The 14,566-nt window shown below is 41.9% G+C and overlaps 1 protein-coding gene across 1 annotated transcript in view; it reads right to left on the bottom strand.

Moving 5' to 3' along the window:
• NUB1 (negative regulator of ubiquitin like proteins 1) overlaps positions 1-14,566 on the bottom strand; it is a 144,945-nt gene that overhangs the window by 12,487 nt on the left and 117,892 nt on the right. The window contains exons 13-14 of the mRNA XM_073581545.1: positions 5,401-5,490; positions 887-1,061 (exon numbers count right to left, since the gene is read on the bottom strand). Coding sequence (XP_073437646.1) covers positions 887-1,061; positions 5,401-5,490 — 265 coding nt within the window. The remainder of the gene's footprint in view (positions 1-886; positions 1,062-5,400; positions 5,491-14,566) is intronic.

The raw sequence follows: 14,566 nt of genomic DNA, 5'->3' as shown, positions 1-14,566 counted from the left end.
CTCCGCAGGGGAGCCATGGGCGTGTCTGGACGCATAGTGGACATGGGATTTCTTGAAATCCCATCCACTATGCTGTAACATCTGGCCGCTGCAAGTTTGACGCTACATAAGTACGCAGCGTCCAACCCGGATCGTGGGCACACCCCCTCAAGGCTTATGAATAATTGGGTATCGCGGTGACCCGTGATAGCTTTGCTTTTTTCACCTATGTTCTGCAATAATGGTTCCTAATCCCTAAAGGCATTCTGAAGGAGGTGTGGCAGCGGCTCCAGCTGAGAACATGGCTGCTCACTTAAAGACATTCTGTGTGTGTTGTGCCACAAGCATATTCTTGTCTGTGGAATTATGATGGAAGTATGACATTTTCAGAATAGTGATGCTCTATGAAGTGAAGAAGAAATAATGGTAATCAGTGAGGACAATTCAGTGTGAAAACTACTTGAATTTACATGGGAATGCAGGAACGCATGAGGCTGGTACCCAGGTCAGAAATGGGAGAGAAGGTCCATGAGGATTGGGCTCCATCATCAATGAAAAAATGTTAAAACATAACTTTTACAGTGCAATTAAAAAAATAGGGAGAAAAAAAACAAAAAAATAAAAAAGATGAAGGAACCATAAGCCTACACGTTTTGGGCTTAAGTTCTGCAATTATCTAAACCAACCCAATCCAGAAAAATGGAAAGGATTTCCAGTTGCAGAAATTTCGACAATAAATAGGCAGCATAGAAATTCACCCTAATTATCCCATGGCAATAACCTCACAATTTCTTTTTTATTGGGGGTAAATATAGAAAGTAGCAGAACATGAAACACAGGTTGCATCTGGTGTATGATAGAAGGGAGATTGTTGCACAAGTCTCTTTAAAGCCTTATTTATAATTACCTGCAGATTCTGAGGAAGATGCATGGGACTCCTTTGACTTTTCCAGGTCTTGGAGGATGTGTGGCGGGATCATTCCTTGGTGGTGAGCCAGAATCTGAGACGCTAACTCAACATTACCCATGAAAAGCTGGAGAGCTGCCTTAGCGGCCTCAGGAGTAAACCCAATATACACCAGCTAGGAAACAAGGAGATTTAGAATTTTACTGGGTTTTTTTTTTACATATAACTGTTCAGAAAAAGCAAACATTCCTTCTACCAAAGGTTTATCTGATGGAAGCTAGAAATGATCATGTTTAAATAGAGTTACTTAAAGTGTAACATAAATGTATGCAGACAAAACTGTATATTGCAATAGGGGACCAGGTACATTATTTTCTTCAATTAAAAGGGAAGGTTCAGCATGAAGACATGTCAGAAAATGTCATCAGAATGGTCTGGGCCCCCCCCCCAACTCATCGCTGGATTTCTGATGCTGGCACATGTCATGACCCTACATCCTACTCCAGTGCACCCTGGATCAAGACTGGCATGCAAAATGCCAGTGTTGAAGAATTGACCCCATTGTATGTAGGTATGGAAACTGTAAGAAAAAGAGAAAAAATAGACGAACATCCAAACAATCGTATGGAAAACCTCTCAACAATTGCAACATTTGCGTATAAGTAAGCGCTGATCGGCGCTCATTATGGGATTTAAATGCGCTTGTAGAAGATAATTCTGTAACGTAAAATAGGAAACAAATCAACAAGAACAAGAAAAAGAATAAAAAACGATGGGGCTCTGTCACAGAGAAAAGATGGACACAGTCTACCTTTAGCCAAGGATAATAATTCCTTGACTAATCCGCTTTGATTTTTTCCTTATTCTGCAAGTAATAGCCGAATAGTCTTTATTACCTCCATATGTGTATTTACAATGCCATATTTATCAGCACTTTCTCTAGCTTTCTGCTACATCAGCATTTCTGCAGACGCGATCCACTGTCCTGATGTGCAGAGACGTACAGCTTGGGAAGAATGATGTTCTGGATTGTAACATCCAGGTGTTTGCTGTGCAACCTAAAACCGTGTTACATGATAGCTCAGAGCCGGAGAGAATACACGAGCTCACTGCCAAATACTATGGGAGACCATTATGCCGTAAACGTGTGCCTAGATAAGGCTTTCTTTAATGGTGTTTTGGAAAAAGAAATACATCAATGTTTCTTTAATCCAATATAAAGGAGATCTAATAGATGATAAATCAATATGTTCTGGTTTATTGGGCAGTCACAGATAAAAGTATGTAAAACGTTTGGTTTGGAAAGGAGTGGGAAGACGGTGGAAAATGTAATGCTAAGAAACTTGTGCAGTATTAGGGTATGTGCACCCACCTTTTAAACTTGGGTGCATCCATCGAGTTTTTCAAGAGCAAGACGCTTTAAGAAAGGACCAGCGATGTTTTTCTTGAAGTGTCTTTTTTGGGCATCTTTTATGCCCTCTTGTGGCCTTTTTTTATTCTCATATACAGTGGGGCAAAAAAGTATTTAGTCAGTCAGCAATAGTGCAAGTTCCACCACTTAAAAAGATGAGAGGCGTCTGTAATTTACATCATAGGTAGACCTCAACTATGGGAGACAAACTGAGAAAAAAAAATCCAGAAAATCACATTGTCTGTTTTTGTTTCATTTTATTTGCATATTATGGTGGAAAATAAGTATTTGGTCAGAAACAAGCAATCAAGATTTCTGGCTCTCACAGACCTGTAACTTCTTCTTTAAGAGTCTCCTCTTTCCTCCACTCATTACCTGTAGTAATGGCACCTGTTTAAACTTGTTATCAGTATAAAAAGACACCTGTGCACATCCTCAAACAGTCTGACTCCAAACTCCACTATGGTGAAGACCAAAGAGCTGTCAAAGGACACCAGAAACAAAATTGTAGCCCTGCACCAGGCTGGGAAGACTGAATCTGCAATAGCCAACCAGCTTAGAGTGAAGAAATCAACTGTGGGAGCAATAATTAGAAAATGGAAGACATACAAGACCACTGATAATCTCCCTCGATCTGGTGCTCCACGCAAAATCCCACCCCGTGGGGTCAGAATGATCACAAGAACGGTGAGCAAAAATCCCAGAACCACGCGGGGGGACCTAGTGAATGAACTGCAGAGAGCTGGGACCAATGTAACAAGGCCTACCATAAGTAACACACTACGCCACCATGGACTCAGATCCTGCAGTGCCAGACGTGTCCCACTGCTTAAGCCTGTACATGTCCGGGCCCGTCTGAAGTTTGCTAGAGAGCATTTGGATGATCCAGAGGAGTTTTGGGAGAATGTCCTATGGTCTGATGAAACGAAACTGGAACTGTTTGGTAGAAACACAACTTGTTGTGTATGGAGGAAAAAGAATACTGAGTTGCATCCATCAAACACCATACCTACTGTAAAGCATGGTGGTGGAAACATCATGCTTTGGGGCTGTTTCTCTGCAAAGGGGCCAGGACGACTGATCCGGGTACATGAAAGAATGAATGGGGCCATGTATCGTGAGATTTTGAGTGCAAACCTCCTTCCATCAGCAAGGGCATTGAAGATGAAACGTGGCTGGGTCTTTCAACATGACAATGATCCAAAGCACACCGCCAGGGCAACGAAGGAGTGGCTTCGTAAGAAGCATTTCAAGGTCCTGGAGTGGCCTAGCCAGTCTCCAGATCTCAACCCTATAGAAAACCTTTGGAGGGAGTTGAAAGTCCGTGTTGCCAAGCGAAAAGCCAAAAACATCACTGCTCTAGAGGAGATCTGCATGGAGGAATGGGCCAACATACCAACAACAGTGTGTGGCAACCTTGTGAAGACTTACAGAAAACGTTTGACCTCTGTCATTGCCAACAAAGGATATATCACAAAGTATTGAGATGAAATTTTGTTTCTGACCAAATACTTATTTTCCACCATAATATGCAAATAAAATGAAACAAAAACAGACAATGTGATTTTCTGGATTTTTTTTCCTCAGTTTGTCTCCCATAGTTGAGGTCTACCTATGATGTAAATTACAGACACCTCTCATCTTTTTAAGTGGTGGAACTTGCACTATTGCTGACTGACTAAATACTTTTTTGCCCCACTGTATACACTAGTGAGTGGCTTCCTAGCAGAAGCCACCTGAAAAATGGTCAGATCACTTTTTTTAGCCACCTTCTTTCGAAGTCTGGAGCAGTTAGGGTCTGTGCACACGTTGCGGATTCTGCTGCGGATCCGCAGCGGATCAGCAGATCTGCAAGTGATTGTAGCCAATGTTTAAAAAAAAAAAAAAAAACGCTGCGCACATGCTGCGGATTTAAATCTGCAGCATGTCACTTCTTTTGTGCAGGCCTCAAAACGCAGGGGAAATCCACACAAAAACTGCAGAAAATCCACAGTAAATCCGCGCAGAAAATTCCACAGCAGAATCCGCAACGTGTGCACATACCCTTGTAGCTAAAACATACTGAAAATGTGCACTGTAATGCCAAAACTACTTGCCATGCTTATGTTCAACATTTTCAACAATTTTTAAGTGCTTCTTAGGTAGGTTTCAGAGCAGACCCACATGAAAAAGACACTGTGTGTACAGTGCCCAGCAGAAAAAGACTGGAGAGTTCTTTGGGGGGGTTTAGACATGGTAGGGTATATTCACAAGGGTCGGATATGCGGTGGATTTTCTGGCAATTCCAAAACAAAGATGATTTTATGCTACAAACTTACACTATATATTTCAACTTTATAAAACTGTAAATGTAATCTGTCAGTAGGATCAGTCCTCTTTAGCAGTCTATTTGGACATGCAGGTCATAGGAAGCTGAATACAATGACACTTTGATATCTGTGATCCAATGTTTTATTTCAGAGAAATCCACATTTTTCTCAATATGTAAATGAGCTGTTAAGATGGACATAGATCTCCCTGAGAATCTGCCTCCAGAGCTTTTTGTAAATGAAAGATGGCGATACCATCGTGTATATAATGACTGACAGTCCTCTCTCCTGATCTACATGTCTCACACTGGTAATGCCACCTTTCATATAAAATAAGCTCTGAAGGCAGATTCTCAGGGAGATCTATGTCCGGCCCATAGATCTTAACCCCTCATTTAAATATTAAGAAAAACATGGATTTTTCTGAAAAAAACCCCCCATCAGATCGCAGATTTCAAGGTATCATCTTATTCAGCTTCCTATGACCTACAAACCCATATAGACGACTTAGGAGGGTTAATCCTACTGACGGATTCCCTTTAACTCCACAGCAAAAAAATAAAACTGCAACATAAATTGACAAATCTGTACGACCAGTCAATTCCTGCAATGTTTTTACGCTTCAAGGTGTTGATGAGACTTTGTAAAATGCTGGTGTTATATGTTGCACACTGACCATCAAGAAATTCCACTGCATACCTGTCCCGTGTGGACGCCATCCATAGCGTCTTCTAGTTATTTTTAAATAATATGGAATTTAATAGAAGCAAATGAATAAAAAATTACATTCTCACCTGATCAATACTCTCTTGGGACACACTGTATGAGCTAACGTCAGCTGGATTATCACAGGGGATCAGCAGCTCCGGGTTATCAAGGAGAATCTATCATGGTAAACAAGAAGAACTTTTCATCTCCAAGAAAAAAAGTGACAAAAAACAAGTAAAGTTTAAGAAAAAAAACTTCACAATCTCATCTATTCAGAACTTCCAGAGAAACCCTCTTATTTCACTTCTTTCCATTTTCTTTTCTTAGTTTATTACACTTGCACTTACAATTGTTGGAGACTTTGGAACATAACAGAACAGATGACAGCAAGATGACCACTTGCTGCACTGGAAGTCACACAACGACCTCCCTCATTCACAAAACAAGCCAACGCAGGCACGAATGCCTGGAAATGGAGTAAGGAAGACATGGAGCTCAGCCCAAATAGGTTTAATTAGAATACAAAAACTGGGGTTTGTACAGCAGAATAAAAACTGTCAGAAGGGCGGCATAGTACGTTCACAAACTTAGAATGGGGTTAGTATTGGAGGAGTCTTATAGGCGCCTCGCCATTACTAACCCTTGGACTTGATGTCACCTGACAATACAAAGGTGACATCAATTCCAACCCTACTACCCCACTTGCCACCACACCAAGGTGAGTGTGGCTGGACACTAGGGTGACCGGATCTCATATGGGGGGGAAAAAATGTCAGAATCTTGTTCGTCTGGACCCCACAAAACGATTCCCCTTTCCAGATATTGAGATAGCCAAAATTTGAGCTCGATCAAACGACGTTAACCCGTGCCGCTCGTTGCTCAAAGTTTGAAAAAATCCAAATTGAGGTATTTTAAGATTTAGGTATTTTGCATAGTCTGTTAGACTATAAAGAATGTGACAACAACATTGCAGAAATAGCCCTGACCAAATTTTCGAACCATTTGTGGTATTTGAATGCAGAGTTGGTGGGATTATCGTTTTTTGATCCCACCATTACAGACAATGAAAAGTTGTTAATGGCTAATAAATTGCTCAGTAGCACAGATGAACCATCAGAGCACGCTAACCTACATGAGTTGATAATTTTACATAGTTATCTAATCTATTCTAGAGCTTTTGTTAAAGTAGTTTTTGAAACGTCAGAATATAATGCTCGGCATTTGCTTACAACTTGCAGGACATATTGCTTTTGTTCTTCATCTTTTGTCAGAAGGTCGTTAAAGTCGGTTACTTCCTACCTCTTTTAATTTTTCTTTCCTAACATTTGGATTTACAACCCTAGCGTGCTCTGATGGTTACATTGAGGAGTGACTTCCGTCCGCCCATGCACTACTTTGGTCACGAAGTGCAGAACAGGACCGGAGTTGCGTCGGGAACAAAAGACTGCTACCAGCAAGTATTTTTTTAACCACAAGGATACCTATCTAATGGTGAAATAAAAATACCCTCAAGTGGTACACTAAATCCACCATACGGTAGCAGAAATACAGGCTTTGTATTAATGGAGCGTTGCTCACAGAGTAACAATGCAGAGTAGCCAGAAAACACTGTGAGCAACATCCTCTTGGAAAAGACCAAATAAATTAGCACTAAGTAGGTCAATCTCTAGAGAACTGTATCTGTATGGTGAGAATAAAAAACAGAAAAAAAAAAACACTCGGAGAAACAAAATTGGGAAAAAAGGGAAAATAAGAGTGAAATTTAAAAGTCAAATTTCACACAGGCACTCTGAATTAGAAAGATAAGAGAGAAGTTTTCTGTCAAGGATCATTAAAGGGCTTGTGTCATGACGACATAAAGGGCTTGTGTCATGACGACATAAAGGGCTTGTGCCATGATGACATAAAGGGTTTGTGTCATGAAGACATAAAGGGCTTGTGTCATGAAGACATAAAGGGCTTGTGTCATGAAGACATAAAGGGCTTGTGTCATGACGACATAAAGGGCTTGTGTTATGAAGACATAAAGGGCTTGTGTCATGAAGACATAAAGTGCTTGTGTCATGACGACATAAAGGGCTTGTGTCATGAAGACATAAAGGGCTTGTGTCATGAAGACATAAAGTGCTTGTGTCATGACGACATAAAGGGCTTGTGTCATGAAGACATAAAGTGCTTGTATCATGAAGACATAAAGGGCTTGTGTCATGACGACATAAAGGGCTTGTGTCATGAAGACATAAAGGGCTTGTGTCATGAAGACAAAGTGCTTGTGTCATGACGACATAAAGGGCTTGTGTCATGAAGACATAAAAGGCTTGTGCCATGACGACATAAAGGGCTTGTGTCATGACGACATAAAGGGCTTGTGTCATGAAGACATAAAGGGCTTGTGCCATGACGACATAAAGGGCTTGTGTCATGAAGACATAAAGGGCTTGTGTCATGACGACATAAAGGGCTTGTGTCATGAAGACATAAAGGGCTTGTGTCATGAAGACATAAAGTGCTTGTGTCATGACGACATAAAGGGCTTGTGTCATGAAGACATAAAGGGCTTGTGTCATGACGACATAAAGGGCTTGTGTCATGAAGACATAAAGGGCTTGTGTCATGAAGACATAAAGTGCTTGTGTCATGACGACATAAAGGGCTTGTGTCATGAAGACATAAAGGGCTTGTGTCATGACGACATAAAGGGCTTGTGTCATGAAGACATAAAGGGCTTGTGTCATGAAGACATAAAGTGCTTGTGTCATGACGACATAAAGGGCTTGTGTCATGAAGACATAAAGGGCTTGTGTCATGACGACATAAAGGGCTTGTGTCATGAAGACATAAAGGGCTTGTGTCATGAAGACATAAAGGGCTTGTGTCATGAAGACATAAAGGGCTTGTGTCATGAAGACATAAAGGGCTTGTGCCATGACGACATAAAGGGCTTGTGTCATGACGACATAAAGGGCTTGTGCCATGACGACATAAAGGGCTTGTGTCATGACGACATAAAGGGCTTGTGTCATGACGACATAAAGGGCTTGTGTCATGAAGACATAAAGTGCTTGTGTCATGACGACATAAAGGGCTTGTGTCATGAAGACATAAAGGACTTGTGTCATGAAGACATAAAGGGCTTGTGCCATGACGACATAAAGGGCTTGTGTCATGACGACATAAAGGGCTTGTGTCATGACGACATAAAGGGCTTGTGCCATGACGACATAAAGGGTTTGTGTCATGACGACATAAAGGGCTTGTGTCATGACGACATAAAGGGCTTGTGTCATGAAGACATAAAGTGCTTGTGTCATGACGACATAAAGGGCTTGTGTCATGAAGACATAAAGGGCTTGTGTCATGAAGACATAAAGGGCTTGTGTCATGAAGACATAAAGTGCTTGTGTCATGACGACATAAAGGGCTTGTGTCATGAAGACATAAAGGGCTTGTGTCATGAAGACATAAAGTGCTTGTGTCATGACGACATAAAGGGCTTGTGTCATGAAGACATAAAGGGCTTGTGTCATGAAGACATAAAGTGCTTGTGTCATGACGACATAAAGGGCTTGTGTCATGAAGACATAAAGTGCTTGTGTCATGAAGACATAAAGGGCTTGTGTCATGACGACATAAAGGGCTTGTGTCATGAAGACATAAAGGGCTTGTGTCATGAAGACAAAGTGCTTGTGTCATGACGACATAAAGGGCTTGTGTCATGAAGACATAAAGGGCTTGTGCCATGACGACATAAAGGGCTTGTGTCATGACGACATAAAGGGCTTGTGTCATGAAGACATAAAGGGCTTGTGCCATGACGACATAAAGGGCTTGTGTCATGAAGACATAAAGGGCTTGTGTCATGACGACATAAAGGGCTTGTGTCATGAAGACATAAAGGGCTTGTGTCATGAAGACATAAAGTGCTTGTGTCATGACGACATAAAGGGCTTGTGTCATGAAGACATAAAGGGCTTGTGTCATGACGACATAAAGGGCTTGTGTCATGAAGACATAAAGGGCTTGTGTCATGAAGACATAAAGGGCTTGTGTCATGAAGACATAAAGGGCTTGTGTCATGAAGACATAAAGGGCTTGTGCCATGACGACATAAAGGGCTTGTGTCATGACGACATAAAGGGCTTGTGCCATGACGACATAAAGGGCTTGTGTCATGACGACATAAAGGGCTTGTGTCATGACGACATAAAGGGCTTGTGTCATGAAGACATAAAGTGCTTGTGTCATGACGACATAAAGGGCTTGTGTCATGAAGACATAAAGGACTTGTGTCATGAAGACATAAAGGGCTTGTGCCATGACGACATAAAGGGCTTGTGTCATGACGACATAAAGGGCTTGTGTCATGACGACATAAAGGGCTTGTGCCATGACGACATAAAGGGTTTGTGTCATGACGACATAAAGGGCTTGTGTCATGACGACATAAAGGGCTTGTGTCATGAAGACATAAAGTGCTTGTGTCATGACGACATAAAGGGCTTGTGTCATGAAGACATAAAGGGCTTGTGTCATGAAGACATAAAGGGCTTGTGTCATGAAGACATAAAGTGCTTGTGTCATGACGACATAAAGGGCTTGTGTCATGAAGACATAAAGGGCTTGTGCCATGACGACATAAAGGGCTTGTGTCTTGACGACATAAAGGGCTTGTGTCATGACGACATAAAGGGCTTGTGCCATGACGACATAAAGGGTTTGTGTCATGAAGACATAAAGGGCTTGTGTCATGAAGACATAAAGGGCTTGTGTCATGACGACATAAAGGGCTTGTGTTATGAAGACAAATAAATTGCTTGTGTCATGACGACATAAAGGGCTTGTGTCATGACGACATAAAGGGCTTGTGCCATGACGACATAAAGGGCTTGTGCCATGACGACATAAAGGGCTTGTGTCATGACGACATAAAGGGCTTGTGCCATGACGACATAAAGGGTTTGTGTCATGAAGACATAAAGGGCTTGTGTCATGACGACATAAAGGGCTTGTGTCATGAAGACATAAAGGGCTTGTGTCATGAAGACATAAAGGGCTTGTGCCATGACGACATAAAGGGCTTGTGTCATGACGACATAAAGGGCTTGTGCCATGACGACATAAAGGGCTTGTGTCATGACGACATAAAGGGCTTGTGTCATGACGACATAAAGGGCTTGTGTCATGAAGACATAAAGTGCTTGTGTCATGACGACATAAAGGGCTTGTGTCATGAAGACATAAAGGGCTTGTGTCATGAAGACATAAAGGGCTTGTGCCATGACGACATAAAGGGCTTGTGTCATGACGACATAAAGGGCTTGTGTCATGACGACATAAAGGGCTTGTGCCATGACGACATAAAGGGTTTGTGTCATGACGACATAAAGGGCTTGTGTCATGACGACATAAAGGGCTTGTGTCATGAAGACATAAAGTGCTTGTGTCATGACGACATAAAGGGCTTGTGTCATGAAGACATAAAGGGCTTGTGTCATGAAGACATAAAGGGCTTGTGTCATGAAGACATAAAGTGCTTGTGTCATGACGACATAAAGGGCTTGTGTCATGAAGACATAAAGGGCTTGTGCCATGACGACATAAAGGGCTTGTGTCTTGACGACATAAAGGGCTTGTGTCATGACGACATAAAGGGCTTGTGCCATGACGACATAAAGGGTTTGTGTCATGAAGACATAAAGGGCTTGTGTCATGAAGACATAAAGGGCTTGTGTCATGACGACATAAAGGGCTTGTGTTATGAAGACAAATAAATTGCTTGTGTCATGAAGACATAAAGTGCTTGTGTCATGACGACATAAAGGGCTTGTGTCATGAAGACATAAAGGGCTTGTGTCATGAAGACATAAAGTGCTTGTGTCATGACGACATAAAGGGCTTGTGTCATGAAGACATAAAGTGCTTGTGTCATGAAGACATAAAGGGCTTGTGTCATGAAGACATAAAGGGCTTGTGCCATGACGACATAAAGGGCTTGTGCCATGACGACATAAAGGGCTTGTGTCATGACGACATAAAGGGCTTGTGTCATGACGACATAAAGGGCTTTTGTCATGAAGACATAAAGGGCTTGTGTCATGACGACATAAAGGGCTTGTGTCATGATGACATAAAGGGCTTGTGTCATGACGACATAAAGGGCTTTTGTCATGAAGACATAAAGGGCTTGTGTCATGAAGACATAAAGGGCTTGTGTCATGACAACATAAAGGGCTTGTGTCATGAAGACATAAAGGGCTTGTGCCATGACGACATAAAGGGCTTGTGTCATGACGACATAAAGGGCTTGTGTCATGACGACATAAAGGGCTTGTGTCATGACGACATAAAGGGCTTTTGTCATGAAGACATAAAGGGCTTGTGTCATGAAGACATAAAGGGCTTGTGTCATGACGACATAAAGGGCTTGTGTCATGAAGACATAAAGGGCTTGTGCCATGACGACATAAAGGGCTTGTGTCATGACGACATAAAGGGCTTGTGTCATGACGACATAAAGGGCTTGTGTCATGACGACATAAAGGGCTTGTGTCATGACGACATAAAGGGCTTGTGTCATAAAGACCCATCAGCTCTATTTGGTCTCTCTGACTTAACAGCAAGTGGAAATCCCTCACTTTAGTTACCTAGAACTGAAAGTGGTATTGTAGGAGTGGCAGCCCGATACATCCTAGCATTACATGGATGACTATTCATCAGAATGACTGCCAGGTAATAACTTTTTCCCTGTCTGACTAGCTGTGACTTCCCCCGTCTAAATGAGGTGTGTGGAAGTATTGTTGGAAGCAGAACCCCGGATCTTGTTTTAGAAAAGGCTGCATGTATAGATATGAGCCCTATAACTGTTTATGCTTTACATCTGTGTTCATGTGATTTCATAGTGGAATAGTGGTGACAGTGGTGGGTAACTTAAGGTGTTTCGTAATTTGGTACGACAGCTCCACTTAAGGGATGTTTCTGCTCCATCAGCATTCCGACATCATGAATAAAAGCAAACGCTTGGTTTTTTATCATTGCATCATATACAGGCCTGGATCGCTATGAAAATCTATAGCGCATAAATTCCAGTTGGAATTGTCGGATATCAAGTACCATGATTTCAATTCCAGACTGAAATGCAATGACGGTGGAAGGTCACAGGTCAGTCCAGCACTTGCAGGCATCACCATCTTCTGACTTTTCCATTGAATAATTTATGTTTTTACAAGATATTATCCTGTAAGTAAAGCGATGGAGAGCAGAGGCGAAGTACTTAAGATTTTATCTATAGTTTTTCTAATCACTTGATACTCATAATACGGATGCATTCAGTAACACAAATACTTCATATTTACACCCACAAGGCGGTAACAGGGAGGTCATCTCAATGGCGGCATATAATGTGAAAATACAGCTGCAGATATATTAAATGGAGGTTTATTCCTAGTGGGTGCCAACAACAGGATTTATTATTTTCACTTTAAGACCTACTAATTAGGTGCATCGCGTATTCATTATGTAGAAGACACATTGCAATATGCATGCTCATCACGGCTCAAGGGCTCTTTGGCAGGAGACAGCAGAAACGAGCATGTCAGACGAGCTCAGTGGCTCAGTGGTTAGCACTGTTGCTTTGCAGCACTGGGGTCCTGGGTCCTATCCCAGCAAGGACAACGTCTGCAAGGTGTTATATGTTCTCCCCATGTTTGCGTGGGTTTCCTCCAACACTCCAAAGACATCCTGATAGGAAATCTAGATCGTGAGCCCCAATGGGGACGTTGATGATGATGTTTGTATGTTTGTAAAACGCTGCAAAATATAATGGCGCTATATAAGCAAAGCATAATAGTAATAAGCTCTTTTCACATATACGACAGCTTTGAAGTATAGAAGTTTATTTTTTAGGACCCAATCAGTTTGCTTATAAGCATATGAAGCCATTGACATAGGCGGCAAGTTTACATTAGACCTAGCAAGTCCTCTCAAGGCAAACAGGTACACAAGAGAAACATATGGGAGCCAGGATCTTCTCAATTAGCTGTATCAGATTCTAAAAAATAGTCGTCCATCTGAGACAGTCGCTCTGAAGGCTACCTGTCGTTTTAGGTACATGAGAAATAACCATTCCTGACCACATTAGGCTGGGGTCACATATAACTGTTGCATCAGGCGCAATCTTTTCAGCTTAGAGTAACTAAGCCGAGAAACTGTTGGAAAAATGCATTTTTTTCCTTCTCTTTAGGGCTCATACACACACCAGTGATTTTCCCCATACGAAAAAAAATTTGATCCGAGTTTCAACAGCGTTTTTTATTATCAGTGCTTCATCAATTTGACTCTTGGAGAAAAAGTTTCTGCTCCTTCTCCAATATAACAGTTTGTGTAAATGCATGGCATCCAAGTGCTGTCTGATTTTTTTTCACGAACCCATTCATTTTCATTCCCGAGATTGAATGCAGTGATTTTGCATGGACAGCTTGGTCTGCAAAAATCAGAGATGTGAACAATTCCATCGACTATCATCGGTATGAGGGGTATGGGTGAAGACCACAGATAGAACTCATATGTGAAAAACTGACGTGTTAACGAGCCCTAACTCCCAGACCTCGGTCCGGATCACAAGGATACATGAAATATGGTTCGCATCCAGACCAGCACTTGCACCTGTCCAGTGCAACAACTGATGTGCAAGACAGGTGGGAAGAATCCCATTGCAAACAATAGGAACAATTCCTCCAGGCAATTTAATGAAATGTCAGATGGAAACAACACACTAACAGCAAACAAGTGTAAACCCAGTCTTAACTGTATCCTTAATTTCTATTTTTTTCCCCATGGCTAATAGTAATATTCCCTGACCTCAGCTCCAAAGTGAACAGAAAGTAGCTGCTATGAGGAGTCCTATACACATTACACAGAAAACTGGAGCTCATTCTCCCGTCGCCATTGAAGCTCACCCTCAAAAGCAGCAGCATGGAGTACATGGGATGAGATGAAACACTTACTAATAAGAGCATTGTCTGTGTGACTATGCCCCGCTCTCTTACCAGCTGCTCCCTTCTTCCCATCTCCCCTCTTGTGAGAGAAAAAAAACCAGAAGGTGCAACCTGTTGGAAGGTTGGTCGCTCACCTGAACAGCCGCGTGGCACAACTACGTGAATAATGATGTATAGTCGAATTGTGGTTGCTGCTACGGCCGCTGTAGAGGACATATCAAGTAAAGGAGAATGATGGATCCCGTGCTTGCGGAAGGAG

This window comes from Dendrobates tinctorius, unplaced genomic scaffold (assembly GCF_039654945.1).
Source record: "Dendrobates tinctorius isolate UK_male_01 unplaced genomic scaffold, ASM3965494v1 ptg000070l, whole genome shotgun sequence".
In the NCBI taxonomy this organism is placed as follows: domain Eukaryota; kingdom Metazoa; phylum Chordata; class Amphibia; order Anura; family Dendrobatidae; genus Dendrobates; species Dendrobates tinctorius.
The sequence above is the reverse complement of the archived record's forward strand: the minus strand, read 5'-3'. Positions and strand labels throughout refer to the sequence as shown.